This window comes from Schistocerca cancellata, chromosome 4 (assembly GCF_023864275.1).
Source record: "Schistocerca cancellata isolate TAMUIC-IGC-003103 chromosome 4, iqSchCanc2.1, whole genome shotgun sequence".
NCBI classification, from domain to species: Eukaryota; Metazoa; Arthropoda; class Insecta; order Orthoptera; family Acrididae; genus Schistocerca; species Schistocerca cancellata.
The window spans coordinates 840,583,909-840,606,680 of NC_064629.1; the positions used below are offsets into that span (position 1 = coordinate 840,583,909).

The following is a 22,772-nucleotide window of genomic DNA, read 5'->3' on the forward strand; positions in this document are numbered from 1 at the left end:
AAGCAGTTTGACTATTCTTTTGAGTATTGCTCATCAGCCTGGGACCCTTGCACAGATAGGAATAATAAGACAGAGAAAATCAAACTAATAACAGCATATTTTAACACACAGCAAGTGCAAGGGCATTATTAAGATGTTCAACAAACTCCAGTTGCAAACACTACAAGAGGGGTGTTGTACTTCATAGAGAGATTTACTGCTGAATTCTGAGAGCATACAATCCAGTATGTCAGGCAACATATTGCTTCTATCCACATATATCTCGCAAACCGAGCATGGTGACAAAATCAGAGAAATTCTAACGCACCTAGAGGTTTAGTGACAGTGGTGGTTCTAATGTCTTGTTAATGAATGGAACAGTGGAAGTGGGGGAGAAAATAGTGGTAGCATGATAGTCCTCTGCCACTTACCACAAGGTGGCTTGTGGACTGTCAGAAACTGCAGCTGACAGCATTTGGTTGCACTGTAAATTTTGATGTAATGCCTAACGGAAGTTTGTGGGAATGGATTACTTTTACCACTTAAAGAAACCAATTTGTAAAAATTTTGCTAATCCTCTTGTTTCTTGTATTCTGGGAATGAGTTTAGTATGATTCTGGTGACTTACTTTTTGGCAAACAGTAGCTATTCAAATCTTTACAATTTAATAGTACTGAATTTTTCGAAATACACTTGCAAGCCAATTAAATATAAATGAAAAGTCTGATTGACAGAGAAAAAATGTAAAAGTCAAGAAAATTTCCAGTAAAATAGTGACTGGACTCTGGAATAAATATTCACAAATATAAGGCAATACACCCAAACAAATTATACACCACTGAATTTCTTCATTGGAAAACTGAAAAATATGACGATCTTATCTCCAGATTACCCATTATGCCTAAAACCTGGGTTTAGTACCTAGGAAGTGTATGTCTTGTGAGATGAAACCACAAAAAATTAAAGTATCAACAGCCAGTTTACAAAATACAGCTATCAAAGAGGCAAAAGACACTTGAAAAGTATTGAAATAAAACTGGTACATTGTGTAATTATGAATGTGATACATCATAGACAGAAATAAATCAATTACACACAACACTGACAACATTTATTTGTGCAATCATTACAGTGACAATGTCATCTGTTTTTCATACAGGTACATACAAAGACACAGAAGTAACACTTTCATTTTGAGAAGTGAAACTATTTGAAATTATAATGCAAGCTGTACCTTATGGTGATCTATACACAAAAACAAATACTTTGGAGTAACAATTTATAGAATCTCACACAATTTATTACTGTACATACATATATACATTAAAAAACAAACAACAAAATCCTATCAGTGCACATCCCGGGGTCTACATTATTCTACATTGCTTAGGTTTATACCCACATCATTATTATAACAATAACATTTCGATAAAAACATTTCTACAACACTTATCAATGGTATACATATTTTATGTGTATTCATTGAAACACTTCTTTAAGACTTATTATTATCATTGTGCCCTTAGTAATTTAGGCCACGCCCTACAACAAAGGCAATAAATGACTACTCATTATTTGTCTGCAACTTCAGGTCAAATTGTCGGACAATTAGAGGACAAATTAAGAAACCAGGATTTAAAAAATTGAAATCACTGTGCTGACCACTGGATGCTTCATGTGATATGTTAGCATATATATTATGGCAGGTAGAAAACGATCACAATTCTGTAACCCAATCACTTAATTAAAAACAAAATGAGAAATACAATGCTAGAAATAATACTCCCAGATTTTAGGACGGTATATACCTACATAATGACTATGAAAATTACAAAGTTCTCACTGATTTCAGTTTCATGCACTACAAACAAATGTTTTTTTACACATCAAATACAGTTAAGAAAGTTAAATGTGCAATAAAAATCTATTGTTAACAATTCATCACAACAGTTCAATACATTTAAGAAAGTAAAAATTTGTAATCCAAAATTATCACCACCAATTCTCATCACAACCTATCATTTTAAGGCTGACCTACTGCAATACTTTCAATGCCTCCAGAAACTAAAAATGCACAGTTGTAGTTATTTTGACATGCAAAGCTCACACTTTACATAAATATAAACTTAAAGGAGGTTAAATTTAGATGTCTACAGAATACACCAACATGAAATACACAGTTCCTTGATGCAGATAATGTTCAGAATTCAAATCTCTCACACGAATATGAAATTATAAATATACTAGTAAACCTGGCAATGGTTCTCAATTGCTAAATATGAATAAAAATTGGATATACGTCCTAATTTCTTTCTCCTGAAAATTGGATGTACGCCCTAATTTCTTTCTCCCCCCCCCCCCTCTCTACTCCTCTCCCCATCCCCCCTTCCTCTGTCCATGTCCTCCTCTTCCCCCCTATCTCTGTCCATCACCTTCCCCACCGCTTCCTATACCTCTGTTATCCCACATTCACTCTATTCATCTTCTCTTCCTCATCTCTCTGACCATATCCTCCTTCCCCTTCTTTATATCCATTTTCTCCCCCACTCTCTGTCCACCTCCTCTTCCCCCTCCCTCTGATCCTATTTACTGTTATTACAAACGGAGTCTTGATTGGAGATAAAAGTCAAAATGCATTGGTAAATCAGCTGGAATCATTAGTACAATGGGTATGAGAGAGACCTTTCCAGCCGCTGGATCTTAGAGGACAGTAGTTTTAATGGCACATGGTTTTAATCTACAAACAGATAGGATTATAAAATTTGCCATGAACACAACTTTCCTGTTTTCTGTTAAGTCAGTCAGTCGAGAAGGGATTCGGATAACCTAAACTTTACTTGAATTTGTGTGAATTGAAACAAAACAATTTCAATACAATCATGAATTTATTGAAATGAAATAAATTTTTGAGGCACAATGGATTGCACTTAGAAATTCTTATTCGATTTGCCTCCAAATGCTGTCTACGTTCTTTGTCAGTCTCATTGTCTTTATGATCATGTAGTTAGGCTCTGTTGCACGTACACCGACCTATATTTCAATGCTTCACCTGTGACATTTTTTCCAAAGAAATAAACCACAAACTGAAATCAACTGAATCTCTGTATCATATATCAACTGAATCAATTTGCAACACACCAAATTACCATGAACCGATATCAGTTCAATCTTTGCGATGCACCAAGGATATAGTCACCACTGATAACACACTGAAATATCACTTTAAACTGTATTCTTTTTTGCAAAATATCAATATTCACCGTGGAATTTTTTGTTGTTTTGAAAATGTGTGACAGCAGAACTGTCAAACTTAATGTCGCAAGTTTATTTTTGTTATGAAAACCTGTGATAGCAGAACTGTCAGACTGACTGTCACAAAAATACTGTCCAAATTTCCAACTATTCTGCTGGATTTTTTTTCCTAACTCTTACTGGGGTGAACACCTTGGCCACTTTTCGAGACAAGTAGTGTGACCATTTTTCCCAACTGGATGCCACATCGACATTAGTGATCCACAGAAGAAACTGAAGTAAATAACAAGGAACTACATTCATAGGCCAAAAGACATTGCTTAAGCATTGATATGGTAAAAAATTTATGATATTCCATGCAAGTAAGGTAACAATGATAATAAAGAGGACTTATTTGGCATCAGACAATTCAAAAACAAAAACATTTTCACTAAAAAAGAATAGATCAAGCTTCCTCTGTGAATCTGACTGACAACTATGGTGATTTATATCATAACAAGTTTGACCACTTGTTGGCAAACAGTAGTGCTGTTCAGCACAAAAAAAATATGCAATGGCCAATTTTCCCGACCTCACTTTACCACACCTTCCCCTATCAATTGTACTATTAATTGATAACCTCTACAGATTAGTATGTTATATTAATAACACTAATAGCAATGTAAGACATGATCACAATTTTTTTAATGAAATTTTTATTTTTCTTGTTGCACTGTACTACAACAGCCTTAATTTTATTGCATATTACTTGCTGCAAACATGTACCACGTCTGAAGATGACTGCCTCTATAACTCATATTCACGAATCTGTTACTTCTATTTGACAATTGTACCATAACAGCGATTGGTGCCAGTTGCATGCACTTGTGAGTTGTCGGCATTGGAAGACAAACACTAAAACATTTCCTTTCTCACTTCTATTAACCCTGCAGTGACTGTGCTATATACCACTCTGCCCCTGACGTATGTGGCAAACTTTACGTAGCTCCAGCAGAAATCAAGAGTGTCAATTGAAAGAAACACTTCTTAAAAAATTACTGTCTCTGTAAGTACTTTTGTTTGCTACTGAGCACAGATAATACACTATTAAGAAGTTCTTAATGTTAGTTGACATTTTGGATTCAGTTGTTAGTTGCTTGATGCATATTATTACACACTACAGCTGAGAAGCATGGGCCACACATTTACTTGATTCGGGCTGCAGGTGGCCCACAGGCTGTCTTTTGACTACCACTGATCTAGATGAACAGATACGTAATTTAAATTTATACTCCACAAGCAATGTCATGTTGTGTAACAGAGGGAGATATACAAAGCAGTGTTTGAAAATAGAATAACTGTGAGAGATGGCATAACAAAATATTCACATACAGGCATTGTTTTCAAGTTAAAATACTTATCAATGTTTCACCACAAAAAGTCTTCATTCAGCCAGAGATGCTACAGGCATAGGAGTTTCGGTGGAGAATCCAGGTAGAAACCACAAATTGTTTTAAGTTATAGCAAAAGGAACAGTAATCTAGTGCAAAGGCTCAGAGTACCTTAAAGAATATTGCCCACTTTTACATGAACACAACCTACAAAACTGTTGATCTCATTTTATAATTTATGCCCACACAGCATATAGTAAATAATACACAAGTTTACACCTTATTTTGTAAAAGCAAGTAAGTTTAACGCTTCCACTTTTGAGTTGAAACACAGTTGTCCCAATGCCTATTGTTTGAAGGAATGCAAAAGCAGTTTATTCATTTAGTGTGGATTGTTCTCATCCTGGAGTTTGTATACTTAGAATGGTTACAATCATGTCACAAGCAGTAAATATTACCTGAAACCTGTAACTTCAGACAGAAGTAACTTTGCAACATGCCTGATATGCTGAAACACACATTTTCATATTAAACTCTTGAGCTATTATTCGACAAGCAACTTAAAGTAATTTCTTTCATTAATTCAGAGCTCTCTGTGACAACTACACTAGAAGACTAAGGGACAGTGTGTGGCTGAAATGTTGTCAGAATTTATCAATGGCAACCACCTTAACCAATTTAAACTACTCAGATTTGTTATGACAAACCACAGAGAAGTTCGGTATTATACACCATTATATACCAACTGAACTACCCAAGCATGACTCACGACCCATCCTCACAGCTTGACTTCCACCACTACCTCGTCTCCTATCTTCTAAACTTCACAGAAGCTCTCCTGCTATTTCTGCTTTTATGCTTCAGGCATACGAATTATTACAAATTTCTGAGCAGTTTAAATTGTTATCACTAAATAAGCACTGAGTTATAGAAAGTATTATTTTGTTGTCTCCCTATTGATTGACTCATACAGCAAGTGATGTGGGTTTACTTTTTACTATAGACTTTTCAGCACACGCTTTTAGTAGTCTCTACTGGAGCCTATGCTACTTGCATCATTTTCATAAATCTTCAGTAATCATTCATGCTGTTTGAAGGTAGTGCGCTTCCCCCTTACTCTATTTATGTGGTCACCATAATATTACTCATGGCTTACAGGGCTTTCAAAACTACTCTACAGTTCAAGGATTCTGGCAGTTGTGCAAAACTCAACACACACCTGGCTGACAAAAGAGCCTAACTGTATCATTAATTTCCAAACTTGGGTACAGAAATTGACTGCAATGAAATTAATTACTTTTCTTTTATTTATACACATGAGAGACTTGAATACATTCTGCTTCAAGGAATTTGATAAATTACCCTACTGTAACAAACTACAACTATCCCACGGCATAAAAACTGTGTTTCCAAATATAAAAATGTTTGGATAGTCAGTATCACAAAATCCTCATTTGTGACAGTACTGCCCATTCCATCACTCTCAGTAGTTTCATTTTTTGTACTAGCAAATTTTCTGCGAATAAATAACATTAAATTCTCTTAGAACAGCACAATTATTGCATGTCACAATGTATAGTTTCCACATGCTGATCTGTATATATTAAAAGTACATTGCAAAACTTTACAAAAGTCATACCTTGGCAGCAGCATCTGCAAGAGGAGCAGTCTCAGGTAACCCAACACCACAATGTTTTCACAATAAATAGGCAGAAAGTTTCCCTTTTGCACATAGCTCTTAAATTTGCAGTTGCAGATGGCTGCTGATGGTTAAATTCTGCCAAAATCCAGTATGTGTGAAAATAATACATGGTGTGGTGTAGCACTCAATACCATATAATTTGTAATTTTCCTTTAAAAATGCAGCAAATATGTAAATTCTAAAACTTAGTGAGTTGTGGAAACTGATAAAATCATGTAAACAAACTTTATAGTGACAAGGTGCCTGTAAAGTAACACTCAAAACAAAAACACAGTCACCAGTGAGACATTTAACTGGCAACCCATACATTCAAAAAATTCTACAAGAACATGCCATTAATTAACTCAATTGCACTTTAAGTCAAGGCCCTTACAAATTCACAGGAAAATTATCATTTTTCATTAAAAGATAAGGAGTCACATCTGTTGAACAGTGTTAACTTATGTAAGTGGTGAGATCATCCATTACCAGGCACTGTCTCTCTGTCGCTTGAATTCCTCTGGATACTGGTTTTTTAAATAATTACTAATTATCTATATAACATATTAACACTGTATCTTTATCCTCCTCAACAATCATCTTATTGCACAAAATGGAAACACACAAAAAACACAAAGTTACAGTTTTATACAAGGTGTGACTACATTTATAACACTAAATCTTGGTGTAAAAATTTAAAGTAAATTAAGTACATATATAATTTTCATCCAGAAAGAAAAGATGTAGATGTAACAAATCACATCTTTTATATCATGAAGCAATATCAATCTGGAAATGATTCACATAATTTAACATGGTATGGAAAACAATCTGCACTGCTGAATGGTTTAGTATTCTCCTTTGCTCAACTATTTTACTTATATGACTATTTTTCTACTTTAGACTCATGAAAACTGTTATCCAGATTACACATATCGAGATATGATGAAAACTGAAATAATTTTCTCATGAAATTTAGCTAGACTTCCTCTACCAGCACCAAAATACGAATAAGGGAATATACAACTTTCAGAATGAAATTTTTGGCCTTCAGCAGTTTTTGTACTCCAGCAAAACTGTGTCTGTTTTGGACTTAAACCTAGAACTTTGCCTTTTGCCAAAAATGCTTAACCAAATGTGTCACTGTAGCTCACCTTACAGACTGACTCCAAAGCTTTAATGTGAAGTTCACTACAGGGGTTCGCAAAGATGACAACAGTTTGGGCATCAGTTCCATTTCTTTCCATAAATGTTGCAGCTTCATCTTCTGAATATCTTACACTTGTTTGACAAACAGTAACATTACAGAAATTTCTTACAGGCAAGGTTCCTATCTGCTGATGCTAACATGTTCCAAATAGTTACAAACAATTTTTCCTTGTGGATTAAGATCTTCTAAGCTAAGCTACTATCAATCTTCTATGTTCAGTTCTAAATATAAACATCAATAATCAATTTTTCTGGTTCAATTTTTGACAACAAAATACAGGCACAAAATACCTCACCATTATTTTATTATGCTGCTAACACTTCTTTCCATTCAGTACAAAAGGAAGTCAGCATACGAAATTATGGTACTCTGAACTCTCTATAGCATTTAATTGTCTGTATCTTTGAAACACAGACCATTTGCCCAATACAACATTCTGTAACATGATAAAAACTAACAATATTTTGCCCAAGGTACTTGTGACAATTACACTCTCAAATTTCACAACAACTGTGGACGGAAATGAAACAGAAGTATTCATATCTGCTCTGACAGTATCGAAACATAATGTTCAAAGTACAAAGAAATCAAAACACTGAAACAGAGATGAGTAATAAGCCATCTTCCAGTATAAGGTGAGAAAAGGCCATAGGATATGATCATTATACTTATGACTAGCCATTGGGTTTTGTATTTTTCAGCATAAGGGCAGATTATGGATTAGTTGGTGCACCCACATTTAAAAGGTAGGGACACAAGAGTAGTAACTGCACTAGTAGTAGTTGGCAACTCCATGGTCACAAAAAGCTCAAACTGAGAAACAAGTTGCATCTGAATATAGGTTCTTTAAAACACATTCATCTGATTTCACAAGACTACATCTTTTCCACTAATGTAGATAGAAACTGGGATGAATTTTAACTTACTTGAACTTGAATACAGTTTGGATATTTGTTATGTGTCCAGAGGAGGGCACATTGATCATTTGTGAAAATTAAATGAAGACTGTGATTCTTAACAGACATACTCCCATAAATCAGATGTCTGTTTTGAAAATAAAAACTTTGTATTTCTACGTGTAAGTAAAAATACACCCCACGTCCCTATCTGCATTGATGTAGAGGGTATAGTTTTGTGAAACCAAATGACGCGGCTTGAAACTTCCTATGTAAAGGAGCTAGTATCTCAAGAAATTTGACTACTCACATTATTGGATGATTTTTCTGCATTAATTTCATTGAAAGGCAAAGTACTGATTAACGGCTGCAAAAAATTTAATCAACGAGTTTAGTTCATAGGAACCATTGGTTGTGCTCAATAACCTCGTTGTAACTGTACTAGGCACCATGGCCATCTGTATGCAAACAACCCTAGCAATGAGCAGGGTTCAATTTATAACAAAACTGCTTTCCTTGTCTCATCTTACCTACATATTCAACAAAAATCTCAACGTTTCTCCCTTCCTCGGCAATCCCTGTCCATCCGTCCTACCCATTTTTTATATTAAACATACCGCTGCTGTAATAAGAGATGACGATATTCTCCTAATGCAGGAGCAGATCCAACTTTTAATTAATTACCCTACCTATTTAGAATGTCACAATTCCTTGTTACCATTTTACAACTTTATTACTGAAAGATGGCAAACTACTATATATAGTATTTTTAATATTTCATATGTTTGTTTATTTTTTTTTTAATTCCTGCACGACTCGGTGTAATATATAAGTTGAAAACTTCTTTTCTCTCCGTCTCTCATTATAAAAACAATTTCACGTAAAATAAGTAAAAAATAAATTAGGCAAGATCATAACAATAACTATTAAACAAGTTTCTGAAATTATATATCACAGAAATTACTTAAAAGCACGGAACACACACAGAACGTCAGTGATAAAATAATGAAATTTAACAAATTAACAAAATAACATTGCAACAATTAAGGGGCTATAAACACAGTTTAAAACTGCAGCTAGTTCATTAACTGGTTAAGTATCTTACAACTGCATGTAATACACGAAATATGAGGACAATCTTTCTCCCCTCACAAGCATTTTTAATAAAATATTTTCTGTAAAGCTACAGAAATGTACAAAATTTGCAAAAAATAGTGTAATCATTTCCTGCTTATTAGAATTTTCATATGAAAATACATTATGATAACTCTTCTTCACTATCTTCCACTTTGAACAGCCTTCTTCCAAATTCACCAACATTCATATCATTTCCTGAAACTAAAAAAATAGAATATGCATAGAAATATGTATGAGACTAATTACGTTTCAATAGATTTAAAAACAACAGTACAATGGCAGATGATATAAGATTAAAATTCATCACACTATAGCAAAAGTGCCACACCAAAAAGTATTTCATTATAGCAGATTATTATTATTATTATTTACTTTCCTTCTGCAGAAGAGAAATGAGAAGGGTGACAAAGGGAATGAGTTCATGAGTGGAGGTGGAGACAGAATAGAAAGAAATATAAAACAGCAAATTACGGAGAAAAATTAATGTTTCTGATGAAGCAGAATTCAATTTTTGTTACAGGCTAACAGAATCAACAAATCTCAGTTTTATTATATTCGTACTGACTAACGTATACAGGATGTCCCTGGCCTACTGTAACAGCCCTTTTTCTAGAAAACAGTATGTCTGATAATCCTGGTAAATTATGTTTTATTAATGGAATTAAATTTACTGAAATGAAAAGAATGAAATCAGTTAGAATGATAACAATGAAATGCAATGACACAATCCGATACCATTGAAATTCGCTCCCATAGACCCTGTGGGAGAAAAACTTCTGGTTGTAGAATTTGGAAATAAAAGAAGGGCAACATCAGTGACACAGGAAACAAGCTGCTTCTGGAAGACTATGTATTTTTCTGATAGGCAAGAGATCAAGTTTTGGATCGTAGCTTGTCACACATTCTCATCTGTCATGACTAATTAGTTATGGTTTGGGCAAAACATTACAGAGAAAATGAATGATGTGTCTTCCAAGTGCCCATTATCTATTGGAAACTGGAAGAAATGAGATCCTCTTTAAAATTTGAAATGAAGAAAAAGGTACAAAAGTATATTAGCATTGTTGAATAGAGGAGGGGGGACATTTTATGTCAGATTAGTTTTGAAGTACGATGTACTGATTCAATAGTATTATTAACAAATCTACCTAGTCCTGACATGCTGAGCAATGATTAAAGAAATAAACACAGATTCTACAGGTAAGAAAAGTATAAAACTGCTTCTTTACGGTGGGATGAGGAAGCACATTTTGTTAGATACCAATGTCTAACAGATGTACCTTCTTTCCAATAGACCAGTTAAATAATTATGAGTGTTAAACTCAGTACAATCTTTCGATTGTAAAATATTACAAAGCAAGTAATTAGCTAGTTTGGTTATGGTTTCCATTATCATTTTACTTGGTGGCCAGACATACTTCAAACAAAATTTTTCTGGTTCATGCCAAGAGACATATCACCACATCTAACTCATCTTTATTAATTGTTGTGCAGCTGCAACAAAGACACTATGTACTAACAGCAGCCTAGATAGACGGATTTAATTCAGAAAGTATGTCAAATGCTGCTAGCTATAGAGATCCAAAGTACACTGTTCACATCTGCAACAACAAGCATCTCTTACAGTAAACTGCAGACAGGTAAATGTGTCCTTCTGCAATAATTTCTGCAGAAGAGGGTTATTGTTCACTTAAAAAAAAAGTCTTGACTTTTTTTCTAGAATACCAAAAAATGAATTTATTTTAAGTAAGTGCAAGAAAACTTTTACTGTCAGTAAAACAATAAAATTCAATTTTTAATACTATTCCTTATCCCAAAAAATTCACATCTCTCTGTTTCAGCATTGTTCACAACCAATCAGCAGTAGGAAGACTGCTCTGATGACATCAGTGATTCAGCACACTATACAACACTTTTATGACAAAGAATGTTGTTTTGAGAGGTTTATTCAACAATACTATTTATGTACCTTCACATGAGCAATTCCACAGTTAACCTCATTTCCTGCAGTCTCCAGTAAATTCCACACAATATGAGCTATGCCATTTAATTCATCCTTAATGGTTCATCTAAGATAGATAGGTAGGTGGGTGTAGGTGTAGGTAGGTGTGTGTGTGTGTGTGTGTGTGTGAAGCAGGATTTTTGACAAGCGGTATAACACAAAGGGGAGAGTATACTGCAATGTGGTCAATAATCTTAGTTTTTTTATTTATTTACTTATTTTCATTTACGGAGCTACTGAAGCAACTATTCTATTAATGGAGCTAAGCAATTAAAAACAAATCCACAGACTGTGGAAAGAAGCATATAGTGAGACGACACTTGCAACGGTTTGCTTAGTAAGTTTTTCACAACAACAAATGGGGGAATGTACTAAATATCAAGTCTAAGACCGCTAGCATAATGCAAGTTGTGCTCCAGTACCAGTACCTATCATTTATGCAGTAAAGTGGACAACGATGCACTGTAATATCAGTTTTATCTTCTATTTACCAAATACTTTAGGTGAGTTACATTTCGCTGCCCGCCCGGTTAGCTGAGCGGTCTAACGCACTGCTTTCCAGGTGGGAAGGCATGCCGGTCCCTGGCACGGATCCGTCTGGCAGATTAGTATTGAAGTCCGTTGTGCCAGCCAGTCTGTGGATGGTTTTTAAGGCGGTTTTCCATCTGCCTCGGCAGATCCAGGCTGGTTCCCCTTATTCCGCCTTGGTTACACTATGTCGGTGATTGCTGCACAAACACTATCTCCACGTACGCATACACCATAATTACTCTCTACCACGCAAACATCGGGGTTACACTTATCTGGTGTGTGACATTCCCAGGGGGAGGGAAAGGAGGGGGAGGGGGGGCAGGGTGTCCACTGGAGTTCGAACAGCACAATAAACCTGAGTTTGATGTAGGGTGGCGGAGGGTGAGTGGACTGCTGTAGCCTATTGTGGGGTTGTGAACCACTGAGGGCTATGGTGGGGATGAAGCCTCTCCGTCATTTCTAGGTCCTGCGTTCCATACAGTACAATGCAATACATTTCACTAATCAATCCAAGTTACTCCCAACTTATAAGAAACAGATTTTGAAAAATTATGTCAGGCTTATATCGCTGATATAAATTTATTATAGATTTATGTAACATGTTTTATGCTCACACATTATGGTTTTTTTGGAGAACAAAAATTTTTCCTATAAAAACCAACATAGATTCAATAAATGGAGCTCTTGTGAAATGCTTCTGACTCTTTTTGTAAAAGAGATCCAGGGCACCATAAACAACTGCACCCAGATTAATACAGTGTTCACCGACTTTCAGAAAGCATCTGATAAAGTTCCACACTGTTGTTTAGTGAAAAAATTACAAGCTGTCATATATTGGAACATACTGTGAATAGATTATGGGTTTCTTAGCAGATACAACTCGGTCCGTTATACTTAACAGGATGAAATCGACATTGGGAGTTCACTCCAAACATTAATAAATGTAACGTTTTGCACATAAAATGACCAAGCTATCTATTAACGTTTTATTAAATTATTGGCCACAAACAACTGGAAATACACCACCTGACAAAAAATGTTAAGCATCCAGAAGGCATGGTTAGGTATCAATGTAACTTTGTACAGTTACATACTGTCAGCAGGCATGGAAGTAATTTGAGCTGCAATTCTCTGTGACAGCTAAAATGGCCACCAGAGTCCATTAGTACTGTTCCCATTCAGTGCTGTTACCAGATCTGGTGGGATATACAAGGGGCATGAACAGCATTACATGTGATTACTGTGAAGGACTTAGCGACATCATGTGCTTTTGTGAAACTGTGTTTAAAAGCACCTGATAGGATTTGAAAAGGGCCTCATTGTGGATCTCCATTTTCCTGTCTGGTCAAAATTGTGCAATACCAAGATTTGTGAGGAATTCGGATACGATGGTTGCCCAGTGTTTAACTGCATGGGAATGTGAAGGCAAGGATACTCTTCGCCAATGTTCTAGTAAACAATATCTGAACACCAAAAGGGAGGGTAGTGGTATTGTGCACCAAGCCTATCGTAACCCTACACATTCCTGTCATTCAGGAAATATTAATCGACTACCTGCAACATTGTGTGTCATCCTGCACCACTGAGAGACTAGAGATCACAAATGGAGCAAGTACGAGTTTAACATTGAGGAGTGCGAACTTTAGAAATCAAGGCTCCACTGCTATATCGGTGCGATACTGGCTTCCTTCCTTCCCACTACAGTTTTGTATGATGAGTCTGAGAAAGGTGTTACTGCAATTGCTTCCTATTCATTGTCTCATTCTCTCTTACTGAAATGTGCAGGACAGTAAGGCTAGTCATGATTTAGTACAGAACCTGACTGCAGGATTGCACTATTTGCATATTCTTTCAGTCATCGCAATTTGTGTCCATGGACCAATAGTGAGTTATGTAGCTTATCGTTCATTTCTGTGACTTTTTCGAAAACTGGTGTAAATTCATTTTAATAACTGATCACCATTTAGATAATACACTTCATCCTCATGTCCTGCTTTCTTGTACTGTCATCACAGAATCGGTGATGTGTGAGTCTACATGTAACTGTTAGGCATGCACGCTCGCACTCGCGCGCGCTCTCATGCAGGGCATCATCTCCAAACTCCAGGGGTAGCGAGTCAGGGAGATTAGAAGTCCAGCGCAGGGTGCCTAGAATTGAACAGTCCAGCAAAATGTGGACCACTGTCAAACACGAGCCACACCGACAGTGGGGTGGGTCCTCGCGATGGATATGACTATGGGTCAGCCTTGTATGGCTGATGCAGAGCCGGCAAAGGACAGTAGAGTCCTGGATGGAGGACCCCCACAGATTAGTAGTCTCCATTATCATCTATAATTAGTATAGTGAAAACAGAGTGAGCCATTCTGTATTTCAGGCACCTAAAACTTGACAGAGTAATACCAACCAGAGGTCTGTTTTCGGAATACCAATCTTAAGAGTCAGTTTACTGGTCGCCAGTTTGGCCATGCTGTCAGTGAGTTCATTCCCCGTGATCTCAACATGACCTGGGGTCCAGACGAAGGTCGATAGCAAAGACCAAGGGATGGCAAGGGTAGCACTGGTCAAGAACTTGCAAACTGCTCAAGGAGTCGCTGTAGATTAAAAACGACCCACCAGTACAGGAACGGATATGCTCAAGAGCACAGGAGCTGGCTACTAACTCTGCAGTGAAAAAATTAACAGCCATCCCCACAATGAGAGCAGTTCAGTATGCCCCACACAAGTATAAGCGAAGCCCACAGGACCACAACCATCAAGCCATCAGTGTAGACGACTCCTGGACCTAGGGATGTGCGAAGCATCAAGAAAAATTAGTGGCAGAGGGCCTCGGGATGAACAAGTCTTTTGGACCCTGTGATAGATCAAGACAAAGCTGCAGTTGAGGGATGCACCACAGATGTGTACAGGAGTGGGTCCACAGGAGAGGTGGAAGAGGAAACAACTGAAGTTCAGAGAGTATAAACAAGATGCGGATTGCGATTGTAATTCCTGATTGTGGTCGCCGTTGCAGGAGATGAATTACCATGTTTGGAAAGAGGTGACAGTAATTCGGATGCTTAGGGAAGCTGCAAACATGGCCAGCATAATTGCATGGTGTCTGATACGCAATGGAGGGACCCCAGCCTCCATGAGTAAGCTGTTCACAGGGTCAATTCGAAAGGCTCCTGTCGCAAGTTGAACCCCAGAGTGATGTATAAGACCCAGTATCCACAATGCTGAGAGTGATGCCGAACCCTATGCCAGACTCCCATAATAAAGGCGTGATTGTATCAGGATTCTGTAAAGCTGCAGAAGGGTAGTGCGATCTGCACCCCAGCTAGCGTTACTCAGGCAGAGAAGTGTATAAAGGTGTAGCCATCACTTCCACTTAAGCTGGCAAAGATGGAAAATCCATGTCAACTGGAAATCAATGACCAGTCATACAAAGTGATAAGTCTCCACCACACTGAGTAGTTGGTCATCAAGGCAACACTTTGGTTGTGTGTGAATGTTACAACATTGACGGAAGTGCACGATATGAGTCTTGGTGACAGAAAATCTAAGGCCATGGGTGAGGGGCCATGCCAGGGCATTTTGTATGGCGCCATGCAGTTGACGTTCAGTGACACCAACTAGATGAGGAATAGCAGAGGCAAAAGTCATCAGCATGATACTAAGGAACCCACAGCTGCTGCCGGACCATCAATGGCAACTAGAAAGAGAGGGGCATTCAGTACAGAGCCCTGCAGGACCCCATTCTAGTGGATATGGAGTGTACTGTAGGAAACACCAACTTGAACCCGGATTGTACGGCATGGTAGGATGTTCTGGATGAAAACCAGGAGTGGACCCTGGAGACTCCACTCATGTAAGGTACCAAGGATGTCGTGTCATAAGCCTTTTGCAAATCAAAGAAGACAACTATAATGTGTTGACATCAGGCAAAAGCTGTTCAGATGGCAGACTCCAGGTAAACCAGGTTATCGGTAGTGGAATGGTCTTGGCAAAAACTGCCCTGGGACAGAGACAGAAGACACCAACACTCAAGGAGCCAACACAGCTGCTGGCTCACCATGCATTCAAGAAAATTACAGGGAACACTGGTGAGACTTACTGGGCAATAACTGTCCGTCTCTAGAGGATTCGTACCCCGTTTCAGTACTGGGGCAATGATGCTTTCTCGCCACTGCGATGGGAACTCAACCTCGTGCCTGATGTGGTTAAAGATGCCACGGATATGATGCCGACAATCCACCAGTAGGTGCTTGATCATTTGGTTGTGGATGCGGTCTGGACCTGGGGCTGTATCAGGGCAGTGTGCGAGGACACTGACGAATTCTCACTTACTGTATGGAGCATTATATAGCTCCAGGTGGTGTGTAGTACAAGATAATTGTTTTCATTTCAACTGTTGTTTTAGGACACAAAAGGCAGGTTAATTCTCAGATGCTGATGCTTGAGAGTAGTGCAGAACAAAATGTTCAACAACAGTGTCTGGTGAGTGTAGACAGTGCCATTCAAGGTAATATCAGGTACACCTGCAGGTATCTGATATCTATAGACATGTCTGATCTTAGCCCAAACCTGTGAAGGAGAGGTACATGCTCCAATGGTTGAAACATACTGTTCCCAACATTCTCGCTTCAGTCTCTTTATAAGGTAGCAGACCCGGGCACAGAGCTGCTTAAAGGCAATTAGATGCTCCATCGGTAAGTGCCGCTTATGAAGTTGGAGAACCTGCCTATGATCTTGAACGTCCTCTGTGTTTCAAGGACCACCAAGGAACTGTCTTCCATCACAGCGGGTACAAGGAAGAGGGGATCCCTAAATAATTTGCCAAAAGAATTGCTGTAGTTATATTCTGGACTACATCATTGATATCTCTGAGTGGCAGGGAGCTAAGGTCGACAGCAGAGGTGAAGGCATACCTGTCAGTACTGTTGAGAGCCCTTCTGGGCAGGCATCCGGGGGAGTAACACTGAGGGAGGTACAGGAACATTGAGAAGTGGTCACTACCACACATGTCACCATAGACCCTCTACGCACTGATGGGAAAAGACAAAGACTGCAAATGGAAATGTCTATGGCCGAGAAGGTTGTGTGTGCCACACTGAAGTGTGCTGGGGGTACCAGTATTCAAGAGGCAAAAGTCAAGTTGGGCCAATATAGTTTCAAGGTCTTTACCATGGCCAATGACCATTGTTCCACCCCACAAAGGTTTACTGATGTTGAAATCACCCAATTTTGGAAAGGTGGGGGAGCTGAGAAACCAGTGCAAATAGTATGTTCTGAGACACTTCACCACTGACAGGGAGGTAAATATTGCAGATGGTAATATCCTGAAATGCTCTTATCCAAACAGCAACAGTCTCCAAAGGTGTATTAATAAGCACGAGTTTGCTATACAGACTGTCTAGAACACATTTGCAAACTCCTGACAACCTGTCATACACAGCATGATTCTTATAATATCCCCAGTATCCACAAAGGCATTGGGTCTGCCTTGCTGGAAACCAAGTCTCCTGGATGGCAATGCAGAAGCCAGGTGATGTGCTCAACAGATGTCATAGCTCAGCCAAGTGGTGGAAAAACTGCCACAATTCCGCTGGAGAAAAATGTCGACGTACAGTGAGGCCATGAAGGGACCAAGGGGGCAGGTTATTCCTTAGGGTCACTTGCTGCCACTGGTTGAGGGGTTATGGCATCAATAAATATAGGTTTCGAGTTCCGTTGTGTCTCAGGGGCACTAGAATCTCTACCTCGGCCTCAGGAGTGGAACAGGTGGGATTTGGTGGCATGGGGGTCACCAGAATGGCCTTCTTCTTGGAGGACTTTTTCTTGCCTTTACTCTCCTAAGAGGATTTTGATGATTGTGTGAGCTTCTCTGAATGAGTTTTGGGTAAAGAGCATGATCACAAAGCCCTGCGACCAGCAGCCTGGTTTTAGGGCACAAAACTGCTACGGTCATAAGCACCCATTCTGTGGCTTAGTGAAGGGTAAAAAATCGAAATTTAAATCAGCAGGAATGGGAGCGAAACTCAAGGAAGGACTCTAAAAATTGGAGGAAATTTTAGGAAATTGCTATTGAAGCGGGGTGGTTTTCCCTGAAAAGGGCGTCAAATGACTGATGTCATCTCACTTAACACTGATAAACTCAAGGACGTGACCTGCTGGGCATGTGTCATCTGCTAAAAGGGAAGATATCTCAGGCGACAGCTGTAAACAGGTGCATAACAGATTAAAACGGGCACTGAAGTAGGAAGTGTCTAACTGTCCACAGCTGAGAGCAGTGGGACAAAGCGGGGGAGGATCGCCACTTACAAGATGTCAATGGCCAAAAAGACAGAGCCCAATTCGGAGTCTAGTTAAAATTACCCCCTTCTCCGACAAGGCCGGAAGGAAGAGGTCCAAGCACAGGGAAGAGGTTTTATGTTAAGTATTTATTATCAGGAAGTGATGACCAATGTGTGTGCCATAAAAGAACAACACTACGACATAAAACGCTCTGTAGTTTGGCAAAGGGAAACATGCAAGCCGCGGGCCAAGGAAGAGAGACTGCAGCCTTTGCCGCTACATTGGTTGCTTTGCTTCGGCAGATACCAACACGTCCTAGGACCCAGAGGAATGCCACAGAGATGTCCCCCAAGATGAGCATGTGGAGGCAGTCCTGAATCCGATGGACCAGATGGTGGACAGGATAAAGAGTTTGGAGGTTGAGAAGAGAGCTTAGCGAATCTGCGCATATAATATACTGAATCCGCTTATGGCAACGGATGTATTGGACAGCCTGGACAACAGTGTAAAGCTCCACAGTAAGAACCGAACTCTGGTCGGGAATCTGAAATCTAATTGGGGCGTCGCCAACAATATAGGCACTCCCAACACCAAAGGCGGTCTTTGAGCAGTCAGTGTAAATAAATGTGGCATCCTCCATTTGTACACATAGAGCAGCAAATGCCTTGGGAAGCTGACAAAGGTCACAGAGAAGGCACGTCCGGGGGCGAAGCCAAGGTGGTGCCGTACCCCCATTTGTCAAGAAAGTTTTAGGAACTTGGAAGGAAAGGGAACGTAGCAGTTGATGGAAGTGGACTCCCAGTGGCAGCAGAGAGGAAGGGTGCCCTGCATACCCTAAATCCAAGGAGGTGTCAGAAAAAAGGGCATGGGTTGGATAAGCAGGCAGGGAAGACAGATGACTAGCAAAATGACTCAGAAGCACAGTTCGCTGATTGGACAGTGGAGGTTCAGCAGTCTCAGTGTAAAGGCTCTCCACGGGCCTGGTGTAAAAAGCTCCAGACGCTGAACGCAGTCCACAGTGATGGACAAAGTCTAGATGCCAAAGAATAGATGGCCATGCAGAGGAGTAAACTATGCTTTCATAGGACAATTTCGAGTGCACGAAGGTGCGAGATAGGCAGAGGAGGACCACTCGGTCCGCTCCCCAGGAGGTACCATGCAGAACATGGGGGGCGCTGAGGAATCGCAGACAGCGAGCCAAAAGATATGAAATGTGGGAAGACCAGCACAGTTTTCTGTCAAACTTAAGTCCCAAGAATTTGGTGACATCCGCAAACGGAAGGTCAACAGGGCCTAGATGTACGGAAGGCAGATAAAACAGGAGGGTTAGCTCCTGTTGCCAGTGATCAGCTAGTTCATTGGCTGCCAGTGGTGCATCTTGGTGACATTGAAGGTGGCCGAGGGCGGCTACTGCTGGGTGGTGCTGTAGAATGGACACACCGTGGTGGAGAAGGAGAGGAACTTTGTTTCTGATGAGTCTCCTTGGAAGCAGGATGTTGAGATGAGGGAGGAGTCAATGGTTGTCAGGTCTGGGTACGTAAAAAATCTTCACGGGTAGGCTCTATTTTGGAAGTCTGGATGTCTGATTTTGGGGCCCGTTATGTAGCAGGAGCCGATGAATGTTGAGCCTTAGAAAGGGCAGGTGATAGTGGGGAAGTTGAACGATCTTTGGGCTGGCTGATTTGACAACCGTGGCACTAAAGGTGAGATTGTAAGTCTGCATGACTACCTCCTTAGTAGGTCAAGGACAATGCTATATTTACCCGCTGGTAGCACAGTGGGCTACCTACTGGTGAATAACTTATGAGCAGCAAAAGTAGACGCCATTTCCTTCATTCAGATTTCCTCAATAACTCTATCATCTTTAAAAATAGGGTAATCTCTAGAGCAAGCAGCGTGGTCACCCATACAGTTGATGGACAATCACCCTCAATGGCATCCCTGCCACACGTAAAGCATTTGGCCATATTGGAACACAGCTGGCTGTTATGATTAAATTGTTGACATTGATAGCAACGCGTAGGGTTGGGGATGTAAGGGCAAACTGAAATCATCCCATATTCCGCTTTAATGTTCGATGGAAGTTGAACTCCGTCAAACGTCAAGAAGAGAGTGCCAGTCGGTACCACTTCCTTCCTTTTCAACCCTTTTCATGAATCAATGTTCAGCCATTACAACCTGATCAGACAGGTAATTTTGAATGTCCTTATTGGATAATCCATTGAGTGATCTTGCGTAAACCAGCCTGTGCAATCAATTTAAAGTAAGGTGTGCTTCCACGTAGGCAGGGAAGGTGTGTAGCAGTAAGCAATTTATGTACCTGGAGGGCACTGTCTGTTTCTAACAACAAGGTGCCATTTCGTAACCGGGAACAAGACTTTACAGAACCTGTTATTGCATCGACACCTTTCTGAATAATGAAAGGGCTGACTATAGAGATGTCTTGGCCTTTGTCAGACCAAGAGACAACGAGGAACTTTGGCACTGACAGAAGAATTGTCCGTGGCTGAAACTCATCTCGATTCCTCTTGTGGGCAGAAATTGTAGAAGTAGAAGAAACCACTGCAAAAGGATCCCCCATGATTACTGGCATCTCCGATGGCGCACTCCTTCCTAGTGGGGTCCCTCTCTGAGGGCACTCACACCTTAGGTGTTTGTCCACACCTCAGGTCACACCTCCTGAGAAATGGGTGGAGGGAGCAATTGGCACGTTCTAAAGATACCAGCTCAGGTAATCACCCGCCCCCCCTGCACCTGGCCTTTACCAGGGGGTATGTATGTGTCCTACTTGTCTATGCGGGGCAGGGAATTACACGTTACCCTGTCACCGGTAAGACATGGGTTGGCCTTCAGACACGCACAGGGAGGAAAGAAAGAGAAAGGAAGAAACAAAGAAAAGGAAAGAAGAGAAAAATTCTCAAATGCTGCAATGGAGAAGAAAGTAAAAAGAAGGACAAATTAAGAGCAGAGATTTTCCATTAGAGAGATAAAAGAAGAGAAACCATGTCTTACATTCACAAGCACCTGTCTCTGGTCCTAAGCACACAACATACACCCAAAGAGAAGGGGAAGGGGAGGTGTGGGGTGAGGAGAGGGGGGGGGGTGAAGGATAGAGGACAGGGAGGGATGTGAAAAGGTAAGGTATACACCCTGGAAAGGAAAAGGGAGCTGCACTAGTTCGAGATCCCGTGCTCATCATGCACATATCTACGAAAGAGTTGTGGACCCCCTTGGGGTGCACAGGGAGTGTTCGCATGCAGCGTTTGTCCACAATCTCTACAGATGGGGCTAGCGTTGTGACGAGAAGACATGTGCCCCAATTTCAAGCACTTGAAGCCCTGGATAAGGGGGAAGGGGGGTGGCCCAACATGCGGTTTCACATAGCATTGGTATACCATTACTACCAAGTTGCATACCGGCCTTAAAAGCCAAGATGAAGGCACCAGTAGCAACCCTATTGTCCTTGATGACAATGAATTCCCATACTACTTGACAGAGTGTAGGGGAGCGACGCAGGAGACCCGCACCACCGTACTAGGCAAGGTCCTAGTGGAGGTGGTTTGCCATTGCCTTCCTCCGACCATAATGGGGATGGATGATGATGATGATGATGATGATGATGCTGCAACACCCAGTCATCTCGAGGCAGGTGAAAACCCCTGACCCTGCCGGGAATTGAACCCACGACCCCGTGCTTGAGAATTGAGAACTCTACCACGGGACCATGAGCTACACCCCCTATGCACACAATGGAGAATGTGTACAGTCGATTACTCCAGGCTGCTAGTTGGTGCATAGCTCATCACCAGATTGTAAGAGCAGGTCTCAGTGGAAAATGATGTCCTGAACTGAATTCAGACTGTTATGGAGAGTGACAGTCACTGTTATGTCATCCAGAGTGTTACAAGTGAGCAGTGCCCGTAACTGGGCAGAGGATGCTATTTTTATTAGAACTGATCCATTTTTAATTTTAGAGATGGCTGCCACTTGGCAAAACTTTTCATCTAAGTTCTCTACAAAGAACATGGGCTTTGTGGCCAAGAAGAAATCACCATCAATCCTTGTACAAACCAAGTATTGTGGTGAGTACTGTGGTGTCACTGCCAGACACCACACTTGCCAGGTGGTAGCCTTTAAATCGGCCGCGGTCCGCTAGTATACGTCGGACCCGCGTGTCGCCGCTGTCAGTGATTGCAGACCGAGCACCGCCACACGGCAGGTCTGGTGAGACGTCCTAGCACTCGCCCCAGTTGTACAGACGACTTTGCTAGCGAAGCTACACTGACAAATACGCTCTCATTTGCCGAGACGATAGTTAGCATAGCCTTCAGCTACCTCATTTGCTACGACCTAGCAAGGCGCCATGACCAGTTTATATTGAGATTATATAATGTATCAACAAGAGCGATGTTCTCCAATTATGGATTAAAGTTAAGTATT

General features: G+C 40.2%; 1 protein-coding gene across 3 annotated transcripts in view; it reads right to left on the reverse strand.

The window, feature by feature from the left end:
- Positions 1–1,068: 1,068 nt before the first annotated feature.
- LOC126184938 (orphan steroid hormone receptor 2-like) overlaps positions 1,069–22,772 on the reverse strand; it is a 125,553-nt gene continuing 103,849 nt past the window's right edge. For all 3 annotated transcript variants that reach the window (XM_049927612.1, XM_049927610.1, XM_049927611.1), the window contains exon 11: positions 1,069–9,726. In XM_049927612.1, coding sequence (XP_049783569.1) covers positions 9,647–9,726 — 80 coding nt within the window. In that variant the 3' untranslated portion in view covers positions 1,069–9,646. The remainder of the gene's footprint in view (positions 9,727–22,772) is intronic.